This window comes from Daucus carota, chromosome 8 (assembly GCF_001625215.2).
Source record: "Daucus carota subsp. sativus chromosome 8, DH1 v3.0, whole genome shotgun sequence".
Taxonomy (NCBI): Eukaryota; Viridiplantae; Streptophyta; class Magnoliopsida; order Apiales; family Apiaceae; genus Daucus; species Daucus carota.
In genome coordinates, this window is record NC_030388.2 from 28,522,304 (window position 1) to 28,542,846 (window position 20,543).

At 34.5% G+C, this 20,543-nt stretch overlaps 2 protein-coding genes across 5 annotated transcripts; one reads left to right on the forward strand and one right to left on the reverse strand.

Moving 5' to 3' along the window:
* Positions 1-631: 631 nt before the first annotated feature.
* On the reverse strand, positions 632-7,516 carry LOC108199733 (ATP-citrate synthase beta chain protein 2). 2 transcript variants are annotated; one of them, XM_017367678.2, is made up of 18 exons: positions 7,336-7,503; positions 6,998-7,068; positions 6,278-6,396; positions 6,055-6,157; positions 5,380-5,445; positions 5,162-5,285; positions 4,858-4,992; positions 4,450-4,510; positions 4,264-4,340; positions 3,001-3,156; positions 2,704-2,832; positions 2,471-2,603; positions 2,261-2,388; positions 1,994-2,099; positions 1,829-1,905; positions 1,640-1,710; positions 1,162-1,446; positions 632-1,057 (listed from the first exon to the last, which is right to left on the reverse strand). In XM_017367678.2, exons 3-18 carry the CDS (start codon positions 6,375-6,377, stop codon positions 982-984), a joined length of 1,827 nt encoding a protein of 608 aa, XP_017223167.1. In that variant the 5' UTR covers positions 6,378-6,396; positions 6,998-7,068; positions 7,336-7,503; the 3' UTR covers positions 632-981. The 2 variants fall into 2 exon arrangements, with proteins under 2 accessions (XP_017223167.1, XP_017223166.1); XM_017367677.2 differs by lacking the exon at positions 6,998-7,068 and having other exon boundaries at positions 7,336-7,516.
* A 4,025-nt stretch (positions 7,517-11,541) lies between these two features.
* On the forward strand, positions 11,542-19,608 carry LOC108198495 (FIP1[V]-like protein). 3 transcript variants are annotated; one of them, XR_010286342.1, is made up of 10 exons: positions 11,542-12,106; positions 12,694-12,872; positions 13,192-13,318; positions 13,520-13,585; positions 13,673-13,795; positions 13,896-13,997; positions 14,080-14,294; positions 14,832-16,533; positions 17,385-17,594; positions 18,728-18,863. XR_010286342.1 is itself a non-coding variant. In XM_064082877.1 (10 exons), exons 1-10 carry the CDS (start codon positions 11,711-11,713, stop codon positions 18,769-18,771), a joined length of 3,060 nt encoding a protein of 1,019 aa, XP_063938947.1. In that variant the 5' UTR covers positions 11,543-11,710; the 3' UTR covers positions 18,772-18,923. The 3 variants fall into 3 exon arrangements, 2 of the variants coding, with proteins under 2 accessions (XP_063938947.1, XP_017221738.2); XM_064082877.1 differs by having other exon boundaries at positions 11,543-12,106; positions 17,385-17,490; positions 18,728-18,923; XM_017366249.2 differs by lacking the exon at positions 17,385-17,594 and having other exon boundaries at positions 11,544-12,106; positions 18,728-19,608.
* Positions 19,609-20,543: the final 935 nt, after the last annotated feature.

Consider the following 20,543-nt stretch of genomic DNA (forward strand, 5'->3'; position numbering starts at 1 on the left):
GCATTCATGAAATTGTCCCTCCCGATCCTCCACAAAATTGTCCCTCGAACATACCATATTACCATTTCGCATTACAGAAGTTTGACACTCTCGACGTCCCGTAATAAAAGGTGGAAGTTCGATACTCTCGACATCTAGTAATAAAAGATAGGAATAACAAAAAATATATATGTGATATTTTTCCAAGAAAATATATACATTTTATTTTTACAAGAGTATTAAAAGGCCAACTATTAAAATTGGCTATTCAAAACCCTTTTAGAAAAACGCTCTAAAAATACTTGCGGACTTCATGTATTTCAAAAAAGATCGACTATTCAAAATATTTGAAAATTTTATGCTTTTTGAGTACCAAGGAAAGTTATGTTTTTCAGAAAAAGCGAAATCTTTATGTTTTTAATGGTGGGGGCTAAAAAACTGTCGTGCTCCTCAATGGATCACATTGGAGTCACGTGAAGTAGTATAATATGTGGACCCTTATTCACATCTATCACAACAATTATTACGCTACATGGTACAGCCACTTGAAGCAGGAGCCCCACTGATGCATAAATTTTTCCATCAAGGGATATCCTTTTCTCTGCAAGAACAACAGCCTGAAAGCGAAGCTTCACGAATAAAAACAGTCATGTGCTCAAAAACTTATCTCAACCAACCTGACATATAACAAGTGATAAACAATTGGATGACTCAAGAATTCATACAACAGTGTGCACCATACAAATGATACAGAGTTCTAATTAGAATATGGTATTTTCCCTGTGTCTTGTAAGAAGGTACTTTTCCTGGTAACGGAGACTATATGGTTTTTATTCTTTGAGAGTTTTGACAGTAACCTAAACCTTGCAAATGAATCACTTGGCCACGATGGGCTAAACATACTACTCTAAGGACTAAACAAGCATATAACAGTGACTTGAGTACAGGAAACTTTAAATGAGGGTGAGGGTGAGGGTGAGGGCGAATCCTGAAGGAAACTCTTCACTTGGTGTAAAGAACATCTTCCCATGGGTGACGGTATAGTGGCTGCTTCAATCTCTTTTGGTCAAATGTGTGCCTGAAAATTGCAGCACTTGTATAAATTTTCAAAAGACTAGATATAAATTAATTAACGTTACTTCATGAATAATAAGCAAAGAGCACGATTTTAAGTTAACTCACCCAATGAGACCGATGGCACGTGCCAAAACGAAAAGGCCATTCAGGTAACCAATTTCGACAATCTCGTCAATTTCTTGCTTAGTGAACATTCCACTGCCAGCTAGGAGATCCAAAAACAAGGAACCAATGGCACCATCGACATTAAGCACTAAATTATTAGCCTTCGAGAGAGTGTAGGTCTCAACTTGAACAGCATATTCCATATACTTAACAGAGGGGAAATGTGTACGTGCAAACAGTTGCAGAAGCTCTACTCGCTTATCTCTGTTGTCACCTCTCTTGATCCTTGTTTTTTGTTCAGGAAGGAAGAATAAAAAACATTATTCCCAAACTAAAAGATGGTGACCAGCAGTGACTAGTATAATTTAATTTAAACACCAAGGGCATTAAGGCGCTAAGACCAGTGCAATATTATACTTGATATAACTGAATTCATTTAAAAAGTAGAGGAAGATAGAAGCTAAAAAAAGGTTTATACCTGTGTCCAATTCCTGGAACACGAATGCCCTTCTTTTTCATACTTTCAACAAACTCATAAGGCGTAAGATTCTGCCAACACCAAAAACCTTTGTGAGCATTTAAATTCTATGGCTGGACATATTTTTTAAACATTTTGCCTATCATATTTGAAAACACCGCATGTAGCCAGATAAAACCTCAGACTCACTCTGTCATAAGCATCCTTGAAATATCGAGCGGCATCATCCACAGCCCCCCCAAATCGAGGACCGATTGTAAGCAAGCCTGTTTTAAATCACACATGTACCTCTCAATAACTATCAGCTTGGTCAATGCCCCAATTAATAGGAAAAATATAAATGTTTAGGCATACCTGAAACAAGACAGGACACAAGATCTTTTCCAGCTCTAGCAGTAACTATTGTATTGTGAGCACCAGAGACACAGGGACCATGGTCGGCACATAACATGATGCAAATCTGATGAAGGAAAATAAGTATTTGGAAGTTCATCAATTTGGGATTTAGAATATACAGCTATTTGTTATACAGTGTGTGCAAAAAAGGAATAGCACAAGGGAACGATGATTTCCTGTGGAACAACTTTTTAATTCAGAACATCCTACATATGCAAAGCTGACCTCTATAAAATGCGTGCAGTAACGGGGAAGACTGCGTTTGAACCACAATAGAGAGATAACGTCGCCTATGCCATACCCTTGTTCTACAATGGATGACATTGGAACACCAGCGTAACATGGCTCTTCACCTGTGATTGGAACAAATGCAAATTTGAAGAAAATCGTGATAGATCCAAGTTAGCAAATGCACTAATGGTTCAAGGCCCATACCTCTATCATCAGATATGGTAGAAATAATATGGGTTGGCGCTCGTACTTTCCCACTTTTGATTGCAATATTAAGATCCTCAGGAATTTGTGGTGGTATAACCTCTTTTATAGGAGTTATATTGCCGCCTTCCATCTGGTCATGGAGCATATACATAATTAGAAAGTATTGTCAGTCAAGAAGCCAATATTTTTTCTAAAACCAGCACTATAGATCAATATAGGCGACAAATTACCAGTTTTTCAAATGTTTCCTTGATCGAAGTTTCAAATGCTTCATATGACGTGGGAACAACAGCTCCAGCATCCTTAAGTGCTTGATTCTTGGCTTGTGCGGACTCCATCTCGCCACCACTTTTTGCCCCCTAAATTGACAACACAATATTATGTAATCTTATTAAGAATTATAATGAAATGGAATGGTATATACTTTGTGATCGTTTGTGATTGTTTAACAACCATTGCCATCCATGTCACCAAGGGAAAAGCCCCTCTTAATATATGATAATGTAAGTATCAAGGCAATGACTTACTGCATGGCCGAATTGCACTTCTGACTTGAAAAGACGTGCACAAGTTCCGCTGACCCAAGCAACAACTGGTTTGCTTATTCTACCCTGTTTTAGAGCTTCAACAAGGGAGTACTCATCACGCCCACCAAGTTCCCCAAGCACAACAATCATTTTAACCTGAAGCAAACTAGAAAATAAGTGGAGCAAAATGATGGGCATAATGCAGGAACTAGAAATGCGAGAACTAGGCCACAGTGCCATATGCTAAGTTATACATGCTCCAGTTTCCAGGTCAGTAGTGAAATTGCAAAGAGGATTCATTATTTAAGCCTGTTAAATTCTTAATCAGATTTACATCAAAAGTATATTTTTATTGTCATTTAGTTGGGTACACAAAGCACTCTTTACCAGCCAAGTCTTTCTACTTCTATATAATATGTAAACTAAAAGTTGTATATCATAACTTTCATGAATGTATAACCAAACATGTTACAAGATTATTATAGTACAAGCATGAATTTTTTAATTAAATCTAAGCTAACAAGTTTCAAAAGATAGATTCTAACGAATCAGTATAAATTAACTATCAGTGCATGGTCAATTCCTATATCACATTCATTATTTCTGATAATTGATCATGTGTTTATGTGCTTGGCAATGATTTATACAATTGTTTTATATTGTTGGCCCCGACTGATGGTGGTCCATGAGGGGCATAGCCGTAGCAGATATGAGACATGACATCCATATCTCTCGGTTGGCATCTATGTTAATATTTAAAGTCACCGGGGTTTTACAATTAACAAACTTGACATTGAAGTAACTTAGCTAGTACTATAGTTTTGAGGCTTATATTGACCTTTTGCACCAATCTCTGGATGAATGGTAACCTATTCCGTAGAACAGATGTACGTATAAGTTCTAAATTCCTACTCATCACCTGAGTTGTCTATCAATTAAGTTTCTCAAATATATGCTAATGTATAGGCTTCGATTCAGATGAACCGAGTGAAATAGGGTGCCATATAAAATGTATCAGAAAAATTATCATCAAATTTATGTATGAATTTAAGGGCCTTGTCGAGCTCTTTACTGAAATAGACATCAGAGTAGCAGGGATGTGATGTGAAAACTTCGGTAAACATTTTAATGGCATGTTATTAAGTTAAGAGCACACATAAATTCACAGCCTTGCATCTAAAACTGAACGAGTTGAAAAATGAAAACATTGTCCCTGACAAATAAAAAATCTTCAACAGTGAGCTGGACACAGTTTATAATTACCTGAGGAATGTTGTTGAACCGCAGAACATGATCAGAGAGTGTAGAACCTGGGAACACATCTCCTCCAATAGCAATACCTATGGAAGTTAAACATTAGCACTAGCACCTGAAATATATTCTGATATGATTGCATCGAGGCTACCATAGAATATAACGGCATACGAAACAGCCATCAAGTAGGCATACCTTCATAAATTCCATCAGTGACGCGAGCAATTGTATTGTATAATTCATTGGACATACCACCCTGTACTTTTAAAAAATAATTGTTAGCAAATGTTGCAGCCACTCAGAAACTAATTCAGCTACATAGAACTCGAACTATTCAATTTAGCTTATATATACAGGAAAGCTTGACCAATATAATGTATACAAATTTTTTCCAAGTTAAAATATAACTCAAAATCTCAATCGGCAAGGCATGACCTAACATCAAAGATACAGTTCTATATATATTATTTGATCTGATTTCTTTGCAGTCTAGAAAGTACAAGGACATGGTTGTCTTTTAACAGGAGAAGACTTAAAAATGATTGGTAAAACACAAACAACTGATGCACCAAATGCACCAAGAAATCTAGGACGATGACTCACAGATTTGGAAACAAATCCAACAGATCCAGGCCTGTATAGCTTGCACTGAATTATATTATCAATTGTTCCAGCAGTATCACCAATCTTAAAAGCCCCAGCCTGAATACCTCCTACAGTAGCTGGTCCAAGAACTACCTGTATTTTTTGTCAATAAAATAAATCAAAATATTAATTCTGCATGTAAAATATTAGTGGCTGTATGTTCATCTGTCAAGTATCAAACTGCATGCTCCTTATCTATAATTAATAATATTATCATGGTTCAAGTGCCATCCAATTCAGAAGAAAGTTTCATCATTTCTACCTTGTTGTTTGCCCTTGCAAATGCAATCAATTCCTTGGTGTCCGATTCGGGAACACCTTCGGCAATTATGGCTACAACTCTAATCGTTGGCTGTCTGAGGGCAGACTTGGATGAAGCAGCGGCACTAGAAAAATATCCACTTATGTAATGAGTATAAACCTATAAGGTAAAATAAAGAAATTGTGGAACTGTAAGACTCTGATAACTGAATTATTAACCTTCTGAATGATGCGAAGTTAATGAATACATCGGCAGTAGGATGTGCAGCACATGCGGCTTCGATTCTGACAATGTAGACAATGCAAAGTAAGGTTAAGCTTACCGTGGATAACCGATACTATAAACCCATAAAATTAATCACACTTGACAAAAAGCAGTCATGGACACAACAAAAAAAAAAATCACGATATACAACGCTAACAGGGGAAAAAAAGATGCATTTTATCACAATCTAGTGTCACTGAAATTAAAACAAAAAAATACCAAGTCCTTGGTATTGTGACAAGATACATATGCACTCCCATGCCCTACTATTCTATTTAAGTGCAGAAATTTGAACTTTAGTTCACAGCAAAATGGATGACTAAATAAATAAATTTATATATATCAGCACCTCCTAAAACTCATGACATAAATTCTTATATAAGCATCGAGGATGTAAGTGCAGAGGCTGCATTACTACTTAACTTAATTCCAGAGATAAATTTAAGTCCACAATTATCAGTCTCAAAACAGGTGTAATTATACTTCACTGTTTTATATGGCAAAATCAATACTAATACATTGAATAATATGTTAAAAGCACATCAATGATACCATCTCTAAATTCAAGAACATTAAATATCACAAGGAACACAACAGAATGCCGGTAAAGGACAGATAACAGAACGCACGTTGAATGTACTGGTATGGCAATTTCTTCCTGGCCAAAAAAGAGTTTCTGAAATCCCTCAGCACCAGGATTTATAATTCCAGCAACTGAAGGTGTCTCCCTTCCTGTAGATACAAAAGGATAGTACAGAGCATCAGTGTCAATACATTATTACTTCGACACTGGAAACATTTCAATCCAAATGACCCAATATATAGAACAACAATACAGGAGAATACACGAACCACAAAGAAAGTCAAAATCAAGCATCCGCTGGATAGGCAGCTGCTTAAAATTGTAGAACAGTGCTTGTGTAGTCTTGGAAAATATTTGTCCAGTTGCCATGATATCGACTTCGGGGCACCTGCAGAGATTAATTGTTAGCAGACTTACTTTAAATAAGTAGAAAAGAATAATGTCCAGACAGTAAACACCGAGCAAAAGAGCCAGATAGGCTCTTTATAGTTTCTAATATTGTTTCCTGGTCAATCTCAACCCCTAACCAAACAACAAACTCAGACAAGACAAGATTTAGCATCTAATCATCCTATATCTACATACTACATACTATTTCTTAGGCATTAAAAGCATCTATAAGCGGCATAAGCTTTTGCTAATTTTCATAAGATTGCTTCATTTTCGTGATTTGACTATTTCCTCCAACTTATTTAAACCAAATAACAATGTTTAAGCATTCCCGTATAAAGATCTCGCAAAAGTATCACGCAAGTCAAATTACCTTCATATCAGAATCAGTACAATAAACCTCAAGAAAACATCCCAACGACATGGAACAAACACAAAGCACATACAAAAAATCACAAATATGCTCAACAATAATCGAGATTCGAATAATCAGCTCAATTCATCCTCAAAACTCAACAAACTAACAAAAAACCGCAACAATACAATAACTAAAGAACTTAAACATGAATCCAGAACCAATCAGCAAACGATGCACACACCAGATCTCGAAGAGCACGAGCAATGTAGAGAGCAAACAGCTAAAATCCCGAGCCTCTCACAAGTAAACACACTGTAATGGACATTTGAGTGTGTGTATTATATACACAATGCAACAGTAATTCAAGGAATCAAATAGCAATAAACTACACTAAACAAAACAAATCAGAGCATAAAGATCAGATGTGATTATAAAACTAATGCATTAATTTAAAGAGAGATCCGTAGATTTGAATAATTAGGCGAAAGAGACACGAAGCGGAATTAAATTAGCAGCAGGATAATAATACTTAAAATGGATCGATGTTGAGTAAACGAAATGCGGTGTAGGTTTATTCACCTGAAATATAGAAGAGAGTGAGCGAGATCGAGAGAGAGACAAGGAGAGAGGATTGGCTTAGTTATATATAGTAATCATGTGGACTCACGCAGAGAGATTGGTAGGCGTATGGGGAAGAAATGGGTGATGAAGTGGCGGATAGTAGGTAGGTTGCTTGGTAGTTAATTCACGATTCATTTTTGGGATTTTTTGGTTCCGAAAATGGTATACTATCATTCTAAAAATCGATAATTAATTTTTATTTTATAATTCGTGAACTGATTAAGTTTTTAATTTTCCTGTTAACTTTTGATCAATTTAATTATTTTTTTCCTGTATTCATAATTAAGTTTGATTATCGCTTTTTATAATATTCAGTGTGACATTCAGTTTATTATACATGCCTCTTCGATATTTTTTTACACGCAAGCTTATTTTTAAATGAAAATGATGATATACTTGTTTAGAAATGATTATGACTTTAAAATGCTTGACATATTATTTGTGGAGTTTTGGAAATATGAAAAAAAAAATTAGATATGATATTTTCACGTTAAAACTGTCGTGATCAAAATTAGTACGGAAGCTAAATATGATTTGGTGGGAGAAGGGCGAGTATAGTAGTAGTAGTTTGGTAGGCGTTTAGTAGTATTGGCTTGTGCTTCAGAAACAAGTAACGATCACATTATGGCAACTATGCTCATCTGATTCCTGTCCAGTCAGTTAGCTAGACAACCACCGTTGATTCATGTCCTCTGGTAGGTTGTATTTGTTGACTGTTTTCACAATTTGAGGCTGCGAATATGACCTAATATGTGCCTCGTTTTTGTCGACTTAAAATAATGAGTTATAACTTAGAGTAAAATTCAGAGTTGTGGCCAAAATTTACATCAATTTTCAAAACGTTGGCTAGAGTTTAAAATTCTCAAAAAGATGACCAAAATTTGGCTTCATTTTTTAAAAATGTGGCTCCCGTTAAATGTCACTAACGGAGCCTAACGGGAGCCACATTATTGAAAAACGGACCAAAGTTTAGCCACTTTTTTGAGAATTTGAAACTCATTGTTACACTTCTATTCGTTCCAAATTCTCAAAAAAGTGGCCAAACTTTGGTCCGCTTTTCAAAAATGTGGCTCCCGTTAGTGACATTTAACGAGAGCCACACTATTAAAAAGCGAAGCCAAGGTTTGGCCATCTTTTTGAAAATTTGGAAGTCTGGCCAACTTTTTAAAAATCGGTGTAAACTTTGGCCACAACTTTGAAGTTTACTCTATAACTTATATAACTTATAAGGGGTGTTGGCCGGGTTTATAAGTTAAAAACACTTATTGGTATTTTTGCGTAAAAAGTGAAGAAGTACTTGTAAGAATTTGAGAATACTGCTTTTTGTTTCATGACTTATCCTTCTTTTCCAAACACTTTAGTCACTTAAAAGTTTTAACATTTTTCTAACTTCTACTTCACTTCTTTATATTAAGATTGAAACTCTTGTTTTGAACTCACTCAACTCAAACAACTCATAATCTACAATGATTTGATATAGCAAATTTTTGGTGATTTAATATAACAAGTGTTAGAGCTTGAATTATGAGTTGAATTAGTAAGATATTTTAACTAAAAATAACTTAGTTTGATGTGAGTTTTGTAATGTTTAATACTAATATAAGTCTTATCGAAATTAGTAGATCTTATAAAACTAATATATAAAGAATAATATACGATTTTGTCCTCAAAAATTATTTCAAACTCTACTATTCTTTTGAACGAGATATCGTTAGACGTGACCCGTGAAATTTAAATCCCACGATGCGGATTAATATATATAATTAGCAACATTTTCAACAGTTTCCAATGATAATATGACACAAAATGATCCTCGTTATACTTATTTTGATCTAAGAACTTATTTAATATGTTAAATTAAAATTTTCGTTTCGCAAATCTGATAAAAATACTAATTTGATTAATTATTAAACATTTATTATTTAAGCATGGATTTATTTATAAAATAAAGTTAAATATATATATAAAAACATATATTATAGATTATTTATTTTAGTGTTGAAGTTGTTTTTTTGAATAGTATTAAAATTTGATTAAGATGTTATTGACTGCTTGTTTATATTTTTCTCTCGAAAGAGGATTTTTATTATATTTTTCCAGCTATAGATGGTAAGTATAACTATATACATTTTTTTTATCTATGTATTAATATTCTTCTAATATAAATACGGGTTAACAATGATTACCATTTTTTTTATTTGAATGATTTTGAATCATATTTTTTTATAGTTGTTACTTCTCTGTTTATAAGGAGAAAGAATATAATTTATAAATATATATTTTCACAGGGTTAAGTTTCATGGAGTCCCCTGTTTCATTGGATTCGTCGAAGTCCATTTATATTTTAAAAATAAAATATCTTGTGAAACATGTTATCTTACTGAACATGTTTAACAAATATCATTATTTTAATAAATTTTATAAATTTCCATGTATCATGTGTATATTATGTAAGATGAACGCGTAAGTTTTGCGAACTAAACGTGTTTTATAAAATAATATATTTTATAATATTTGTACTTGTAAAATATATGAGATCAAACAAGATTTTTAATAAAATAGTGATGTTTGACTGAACGTAATTCGAAAAAATAATATGTTTTGTATTAGTTTAAGCTATATTTTAAAAACTTGACTTTCTGCGTACTATTTTCCAAAATTTCTTTATATGAATAAAAATTTTAAAATTTTTTTATCTGAAAAAAGATTTTGAAAAGTAAAATATAAAAATATTTTTTTTACATCTCACAAAAATGATGCAATATTTTGTAGTAGACAGAACAAAATCAATATACTTATATAAAGGAGAAGCGAGGGACGTGTAGGTGGCGCCTTTCACATCGCTCCGTTCTATTATTTATGGGAATGAGTAGCACACAAGCCTCTCTTCATCTATAAATACCACTATAGATTGTAGGGTTTTGGATCATCTAAACACAACATCCTCTCTCTCAATACCACAACCCTACCTCTCTCTGCTGGCTTAATTTCTAACTCGGTGGTGCTGTTCTTCTGCAACGATAAGTGAAGACTGTTTATATAGTATTAAAAAAATAAAAGTTGTTGCAAGTAAAGGTAGTTATACGCCGCTATGTGGGAGTCGACAAATTCAAACAAAGGGAAAAGAATATAGTCTTGACATGATATTGATGGATGACATCAATAAATTAACTATTAGTGATGTAGGTTTGTTGATTATTCTTTTATAATAATATTTGTTTTGTTTATCGGACATGTTTGTTGTTGTTAATTTTATATGATTTACTTTGTATATAGGAAAATATGGTGGAGAAGCGAGGGGCGTGTAGGTGACACCTCTTACATTACTCCGTTCTATTTTTTTAATTTTCTAGAATTTTCGAATGAAAAATATCATAAATTAGAACTACCTTTTTTAGTTTCGGGTATATTAGAAGCAAGTTTCTGAATCTGATTTTGTTTCAGATTATTTATGGAATATAGTAGCTTGAAAGTTTTAATCTGATTTTGTTTCAGATTATTTAATTATGAGAAAAAGTAGCACACAAGGCTCTATGCACCTATAAATACCCCTATAGATTGTAGGGTTTATGATCATCTAAACACAACCTCCTCTCTCTCAATGCTACAACCTCACGGATTTAAGTTATATGTTTTTGTGCATAACCAATCCAAAAAAATTGGAGGAAGGTGATAATGTAAGAACATGATTACTTAAAAAAAAACACAAATAAAACTAAGATTCGTCGTATTTTAAATTGTTAATTACATGTATAAATTTATTTTCATTTTTTCACCAATGAATTATAGTCCAATTTTGCAATTTTAGATGTTAGTGTTGGTATTACATCAAGATTTTTATGATATAAAATTTGTTTTATCCCACAAATATTAATTTTGAAACATTAATATATTTTTTTATAGATATCCACAAAATTATTTTATTCTACAAATATTAATATTGAATCATTAATATAATTTTTATAGGCCGCCGCAACGCGCGGCTTCTGAACTAGTATGAATAATATTGAATAAAAAACTACATGTTCTGTTTGTTTGACTACGGAGTATAATATTTACATTCGAAAACTTTTGGTTCCGAATCAGTATCGGAAAAGGTAATTTGCTGGTAATAAAGATTTAAACTAATGACGTCATAATTGTCGTAATTATCCCCTCGACTTAAAATACAAAAATTATGATAATTCTCCACTGGGGTTTACAAGATTTTGGTTTAGGGTTTATACTAACCAAAACTATGCCCCTCTTCAATTCATCGCTCCAAACCCTAACCTATACAGACAAATAATCATACATAGATACATAATTTTGCCGCCTTGATTTTCGTGCAATCATGGACTCCACCGACGACGATTTCGGCGATTTATACGCCGACGTCGAAGTTGCTGCAAGCTCCGCCATTAATGGCGTCCTTGAACGTCCCAATTCACCAGCTAAGCCCGAGAAAGATGAGATTTTTGAGGGCCCCAGATGCTCAGATGACGAGTTTGAGGAGAATGCGAGTGATAGCGAGGATGATTTTGATATTGTGTTGAATGATGATGATGTTTGTGATGGTTTTGATGCTGCGAGGATGCGGAATGGTGAGGATGAGGAGAATGAGGGGAAAGAAGTGATCGAGGAGGCGAAAGACGGGTCGGATAAGAGTAGGATGTGTTTGGATAGTTTGCAAGGGGGTGAGGGTTGTGAGAGGAGAAATGTTGCGAAAGTGGCTAATTCTCAGTATAAGGTAGCTTATTGTTTCGGTTGGTTGTCGATTGTGTTGTTGGTGTTCAGGGAATAAGCTTGATATTTGGTGAAAATTACAACTGTAACTGCTATAAATTGGCATTGGCCTGAGTTAGTTGATATTAGCTTTTCGTGTTTTGCATTTGGTTGCCGGTATATGTAAGAAGCTTCAGTAAGAATATGATAATTCAACAGCTGAATGGAATTTGAAAAAGTATTAGTGAAGTGTCTATAGTGTTGAAAAAGTATTAGTGAAGTGTCTATAGTGTACTGTTTGTCGCAAGTATATATGTTCTCCAAGAATCAAACAGTGTTTAATTTTATGGTAGCCATGGATTGTTTGAATTGCTTTTGAAGTGACTTTTTTGATGTGTTTGTTAGATCTAATCTAGATTTTGTAAGATTTTTAAAGTGGCCAATGATTTATGGCGAATAAGTTAGTTTAAAATTAATGTATGCTATGCAATTTTAATTTATTATATAGATGCGGTACTTGTGCTTTGGTAATAATAGTTTGTTACTTGTGCTTATAATGCATTAGAGATGTCTAATTCCTTTCATTGTGTTACTCTACTTGGTTTTGTGCAGTATATGAGACCTCAACTTTCAACATTGGCCAGCACTTTAAAAAATAGTAAGTATGAAGGACCAGCCTCCTACTCATGTCCATCTCTTAAAGGTGAGCAAGAGGATACCATGCTGTATCACGGAATGAGACCAAAGTCACAAGGCCAAAGTTTACATCAGTTCTCTCTTCCTCGGTCTAGGTAAGCTTACATGGTTATGGATAGTTTGTGTACCAAAACAGTTAATTTACAGTGTACTTCTTTAATTATGAGTACTTCAACAATGCACTTAGAAAAGGTGAATGACAATTTTGAAAAAACTAAACTGCATGTCGAGATCTCTGGCAGATCCCCACATGTCTCATAGCATCACAGAGAAGATTTTTTGATTAAGGGTGAAGTTGTCCTGTATTGTCTCTGTTACATTCTTTTTCTATCACTGTCCTTTTGCAGTTTTGCCCATGTGCATAATATATGCTCCTGATCTTAATTGCACATATATTTTTTTCTTATCTTTCAGGACTATAGTTGATGTAAATATTGATGCATTTGATGAAAAACCGTGGAGGCATCCTGGAGTTGATATCACAGATTATTTTAATTTTGATTTTGATGAAGACAGTTGGAAGAAATATTGCAACAATTTGGTAAAGAGATACTTTTTCTGATTGTTGTGTTCAATTATATATGCGTGGATGGTCCTTATATTCTGATATTATTCAAGAATATACAGAAAAACATCTGTCATTTGGGTTTTTCATTTATTTTTGTTATGCAATTTGGCGGGAATGTTATTCAAGCCAGTGTGGGAATTGAATATTAAAATCTAATATTGATTTATGCAACAGGATCGTTATCGTCATGGAGATATCAGTCCAGCAAGGGTAACCTCTGATTTTTCCAAACATAATGGGGTAATTTACGTCGTTACCTTTTTTTCCCAAATAAAGTTACTTGATAATAGTTTCTTATAGTTTTTTTTGTTTGGATTTCTAAAATAGTTCTATCCAAGTAGAACTGATCATGAAACACTAGCTCATGCATCTAATGAAGTATCTCAAAAAGGTGGAAGAATGTTTCATAAATCTGGAAGCCCAGGGAAGGAGCGTGAACATTTTAACATGGTATGTCTAAATTGAATCACTTCCTTTTCCCTATACTATGTTACTGCATAGAAATACTTTTAGAAGTTTCTATATCACAAATTTGATGCTATTTCAACAGCACAAAGGCAGAGCTATTCAAGTAGCAGGCAGCATCACTGAACGTCGATCATCCATGGATACAAGGCGTCCAATTGATCGGGATTCTGATGTTGTTATACATGTAATTTCCTAAACCCGGGATCACCGTATTTTTATTTGATTATCTACTTACCTTATATTACTTTATAACATTTTTAGAGCAGATTGATGTGCAGGAATCAAATGAAACTTGTACGTTAAAAGAACAAGTAGATCCTGTTAAATGTTCTGAACAAGAGGCTTATGGAAATGGAACTTCTGGCATGGATGATGATATGGATGGTCTTACTTTTGGTAGTTCTAGTGAAGAGGACCTGGATAATGAATCCCTTGTGGGCGATGCTTTTCATGAGGGATCATCCATGCCTAATTCTGAAAGGTCTGAGCTTCTCATCTTTTCATAGATTCTTGTTGTCAACTAAACAGGGTCCGTCACAACTTAGATGTCTTTTAGTAGATGATCATTGGTCATATTTTCAACATTGTCTTGATTTATAGCTATTATCAAATTAATATATGCATGCTGCTTTGGTTGTTTCAGTTAGTTATGGTTCACAACTTTTCTGTAAATTTTCTTTTTCCCAGTTAGTTTTGGTTCACAACAATTTTACTGTAATTTATTTTGGGAGGACATTCATACACAAATATGCCCAGATTAACTCAATCTTTTTTTTTGTCATGTTCTTTTGGGTAATTGTTCCACACTCTTGTGGATGTTTTGATTATTAACGCACTGCGACTGTATGCAGACCTTTTTTATAGCGGGACAATTTTTTTTTACTAGATCTGCACGTTTACTAATATTACATATGTAGTTCTATATCACAGTATGGTATATTTTTAGAAGGCCAAGTAATATGTAAAATGAAATTGCAATGTTCATATCTTAAGAAACTAATGACAGTTGTGATATTAGGTGTTCTGTACGTACGCATCCCCCTGAAGAAGCTGCTCTTGGCAAATCAGAAGGAAATACTAAAAATGCCGAAACTCTAAGTAAAAGCAAGGAAGAGGCTTCCAGGAGTACATGCAATACTGCAACTATACTGGAAGCAGAATTCCCAGAAAACAAGTGTTATCAATATAGCCGCAGTCCATCTTTTTCTGGTAGTGATTATGAAGATTATAGAGATGGTGCTCGTCATGATTTGGAAAAATCTTATAAATATGTAAGATGTCCTGCACCAAATTCATTGACTGGATTTCAGAATTCAGTGACACCTGCTCTCCATCACTCAGATAGTTTTAGAAGCCAGTTTGGCAAAGTAAAATATAGGGATGGCAAAGATGCCGCCAGATATGGAAAACGCATTCATCAGAAGAGGGATAGTTTATATGGTAGTTCTGGATTGAAGTCATCTGCCAGTGGCTTTAGAGGTACTTCAAATTCTGTGACCGACAGAGACTATGGCCATCGTTTAGAACATGATCATAGCCGACAGAAGGATAAGCTATATGGTTATAGTGGTTATCACGAGGACGAGTTCTTATATTACAAGGAAACGGAATTTTCCTTCAATTTCTGTGATGAAAGGTTTCCTGACTATCAAATAGAAGATGTGTGTGCAAAATACCCTCGTAAGAAAGGTTACCAGAGGTTTAAAATCCCAACAAATCATTTTCTTTCCAGAAACTCAGATGAAAGGGCTTATCGGCTTCGTGACGAGTTACTTGAAAGGGACTGGGATCATCGTGAAAGCTGTTTTACTGTTGATGGCATGCATCCTCTCAGTTGTCAAGAGTCTAGGCAGCTAAGTCTAAATTATCCTGAGAACGAAATAGACACTAGACGGAAAGGGAAAGGAGGGGAACCACGGTTCACGAGAAGAATACAAAATGATATAGAATTTTTCCGTGGACCAAAATATTTACATGGTAGTGTACAGCAGAAGTATAAAAGAACCGGTCCTTATGATGTCAGGGGAAGAAATAATTATTGTTATGAGTATGAAGAGCGTCTACCATATACTAGAAGAGGAGCTAAAAGCCCTGTAAGAAGCAGCAGGAAGTTTATGGAGGACAGTGATGACTTCCTGAGAAGTAGCCACCATCGATCATTTTACTCTCGTCCTTATAGAGGAGCTCATACTCCAAAGAGCATTTGGCGTAGTAGATCATCAACTAAAAGTGACACATATGAAAGAAACGAAAGACAGGATATATATGAGAAACATTTATTGACAGAAAACTCTCAAGACGTTGACATCTATGGTGGCAGTACAGAAAGTTTAAACAGAGAAAAAGATGTCAATAATTATGATGATCGATCTTATTCTACTATAAGAAGATACCATCGCGAATCTGAACTTTTGCAATTGAGTGAAGACGAGGGTCCATTAATGGAACATAATGATAATTATCATGCAGAGACAACATCATTTTCTTTCGAAAGGACTTCATGGAATAAAAGGTTTGATGCAGAAGATAGAAGTGGCCATGCCAGACATGTAACTTATGACATGAAATTAGACAATTTAAATTGCAAGTGGATGAGTGATGGGGAAATGGGTAAGCGAGGGTACAGGAGTTCTGATATGTACTATGGTGGAGGTCATGATCAGTCACTCCTGAGGTGTGGGGATCCTGTTGATGTCCACGTGATTCATGGGGAAGAAAAGGTAAAGTTGGAAATGTTGAGGTCAAAATTGGTTATACCCCTCTTCTTGTATGTAAGAGTGCTCCATATATATTGGGAAAATTTATTATCAATAATAATAATTATTATTATTATTACCTTGCATGTCTGTCTTGGTACCTTGTACATGTTTAAGGTTTTTCACACGAATAATCAAGTTGATAGAGTATTGGCATTTTTCATCACTGAGTTCTTGAGAGTCGATAGTAGCCCTGTTTAAGACTTTCGGATTAGCAATCAATTAATATATTTATTAGATTTAACACCCCCTCAAGCTATGTTACCCGGACTCGGCTGAAAGTGTCCAAACTGGATACGTGTCCGAGTGTCGGACTCGGCAATATTTTGAAAATTTCACATGTTTTTGGCCTAAAATAAGTGTCGGAGTGTCCATACCCATGTCCGAGTGTCGAGTGTCCGACACGGGTACTCGAGGCAAAATGAAGAGTCCGGGTAACGTAGCCCTCAAGCTCCGTCTAAAACACGTGGAAAGCATTATCTAGTTCTACTAGGATACTGCCATTGTTATTTTGATTGTTTATATTATATCATTGTCTAGAAATTTCATTATAGCTTGCAACAATATTTCATCAAACCTAATTAACAATGACTAGCTAATACTTGAACCAAGCAAGCTAGTATTTAGCAGATATTATACTGTACACGGAATTGGCACTGTGCTTTGAATTAGTTCAATATATATTTCTGACTAGGAGGTTATGTGTTTTATGTTTACTTTGTTTTTAACTTGCTTTATCTTGTAAAATAACTATAGCAGCTTCATAAGTTCTAGCAACAGTGATGCATGTATATGACCATAACTCTGTATGCTAGGTTTATGGAGATATGATCATTGAAAGCTTTCTACCAATCAAGAGAATATCTTTAAGGGAGAAATTATTAATTGGATTGACTAATACAAGCAGTGTCAGGCAAGAAGGTGATGCAAATCGCTGCAATTTAAAACAATATTGACTTGAGAAAAAACTCGGGAGAGAAATTAGCTCTGTGCAGTTATGGAAGTGAACAATCTCATGCCATAATGTATGTATATATATTATAGTAATGATGATGTTCGGTTAGCTAATTTATTAACTCATAACATTTAAAACATTTGTATACTTGCAAAGCATCTTAGCATCGCTTCTCAATTGAAACTTCATATGCATTGGGCCTAGTATATAGCATTCTTGATGAGTGGGTATAACTCTATTTGAGGGAAATATGTCGCAACCCATGTTTACTTTCCTCTTCCCTCAGAATGGGCACTTGAAGCATCTCTCTACCACATATGGTTAGCTGTCTGTTTAGACTTCAAAGCCCGTAATGTAGAAAGTGGAGATTGTGTTATACTGTAAGTGCTCAATTGCTGCTGGTGTCTGCACAAAACTCTTGCATGAGCTCCAATGCTATCATTTTTTAAGAAAATGAAATTAATAACTTTTATGATTCAATAGTTTCTGCACACACCTAGAGTATGTAACATCAGAACTTTCATTTTTTGTTTTATTATTTTTAACTTGTCCTGCTTACACAACTATTCTGTATTATTTATGAGGTAAGTTTTTGTAGTAAAATTTTAGTTAATACGGAGCTTTACATTTCTTTTTAGACACGTTCAGACAATAGGAGGTCAATACAGCAATATTTCTAGTCAATTTACTGAATTGGCCATATAGGCGATTAAAATTATTAGGTCATGCAGATCAGTTGAGGAAAGTCAGCTATTGTTCCTGTTTATGATTTCTTTCGCTTGAACACAAAAGTGAGCTGTCATAACAATTGACACATGATTTCTTACAGTTTTCTGCTTTCTAATAATTGTTCAGGTACACAGGTAAACTATATGGACACACACACGCACACACACACATATTTATGTTTGTCACCTTTTTTGAATCAAGTTGCTGTAATTTTGTTTCTTCGCAGAACAAGTCGATATTTTGACATCTAAGGGTAAATTGAGCTTCACCTCTCTGTTTACATATGATTGGATGATTGTGTTCATTTAACTAGTTGTTGGTAGTTTGATTTATATTCATACTTATCTAGTAAATTTTCTTTTCATGTTACTTAAATTTGTCTGTCTGCTGAGTGCTGACAACACAGATTTTCCTTTTTAGAACATAAAGTATTATGAATGGCATGACATTTACTTTTGGCAATGAACTCTGCAGTCTCGTGGAAGGTCCATTGCAGCTGGAAGTGTACTGTTCAATAATAGGAACAATAAGAAGGCTTGTGATCCTGTTGATGAGCATCAAAGTATGTTTACAGATCTGGGTAAAACTCGTCCAGAGACGGTGAGAAAAGTTAAGAGCCCAGATGTTAAGGTCAGCCACAAAGATCTGAATTGTCTCGATGGTTTATCTGACACTCTGAAAAAAGAGTTGGATATTGAGGAAGGTCAGATATTGACTGATGATATAATGGAGGATGCCATGAAGAGTAATATATCCATGTCTGGTGATCTTTTACAAACCAATGGTGTTAAGAGGTTGCATAGCGAAAATGCAACAAAGGAAAACACTAGCAATAAGGAAGTCAGCAGCCCCCGGATTCTTGAAGTGATAGCAAAGATGGAAAAGAGAAGAGAGCGCTTCAAAGAGCCTATTGCTCTTAAGGAAAAGTTACCCGAGCCTCACACCGGTTCTGCCGAGGAGGCTAGTGGAACAATGAAGCAACAGAGGCCAGCACGAAAGAGGAGATGGGGTGGACAATAAGTTTCATAATATACTCATGTGCAACCCTGCTCTTATTTAAATTTGTGCGCCATGGAGCTGAGCTTCATGCCTCAAAACCTGTGGACAAGGACAATCTCCGAAAGTCAAGGTTTTTAGCAGAGTTGAGGATAATTAGAGTCTCTTGGATACATTACAGCTGGATTTACTGTTTTTTCTTGGTTTTATGAACAATGTTCATCATTCTCATAAAGTTTTTGGTAAGGATTTGAAATCGAGGGCACATTACAGTTGCACTGTATTTTTCATATTTCTGTTTTGTGTTTTTGAAGAACTTTATACACAAATAAATAAAACGCTTAGTTTACACCAAGTCATTCCTTTTCTTTTTTGATTTTCGTAGTTGTGAGTGCTGGTACGGTTCCTGAGTTTGTGTGAGTATATTTAGTAGATGAGAAAATGTTATGTACCCAAAAATTGTTTTCAATTTTTTTCCGAAATTTTAGTTGGTAATTTATGATTGTAACTGCTCACGCAAATGGGAATCCTGTGATTCGCAACATTATTCTTTAGCATATGTTTTCGGTTGCTTTAACTCAATTTATTATTGGTAGAGATTGTTGTTACATGAAATGCTACCAGTTGTACCATAGTTCACCATAAATGATCAACTCAATTAAAAAAAACTTAGCTAATTTGCCAAGAGCCTGAAACTTAGCTGATAATATCCCATCAAACTTGACGAGTGCTGTAGAACACTTGAACTCCACATCTTTGTTAAAATTTAGTGTTCCAGAAGTGGATGATGTAGGTTGTCAATGTTAAAGCTCTTAATAAATTTGGATAAATTCGGCTCAAATTCATAAATCTTCTGTATAATGATCGGATCAATATTATGTTGGCCGTAAACTACATAATGGGAGATTGAAATAGTTATAAGCAAAATCGTAAGCTATATGATATGAGATTTCTGTTGACATAATACGAGATTGGGATGAGTTAGAAGCAATGTTATGTTGACCATAAAAGAGGTGCTATATACGGTAACTGACCGCTGTGAATTAAATTTCATTTTCAAGCAGGATATTTTTTTTTTTGTTTTTCTTCACCTTATAATGAATATTATTAAATTTTTATAGCAGTTAATTTGACATTTCTTTAGCAACAGAAATCCGCTCACTACACATTTATGCCATGCCCAAACAATTTCAAAATATCATCCAATTCTACCATACTCAGAAACATAAAAAAGAACAGAATATATAATCTTTTCCAAGTATAAAATATAACATTCCTTAAATGAATAAATAAA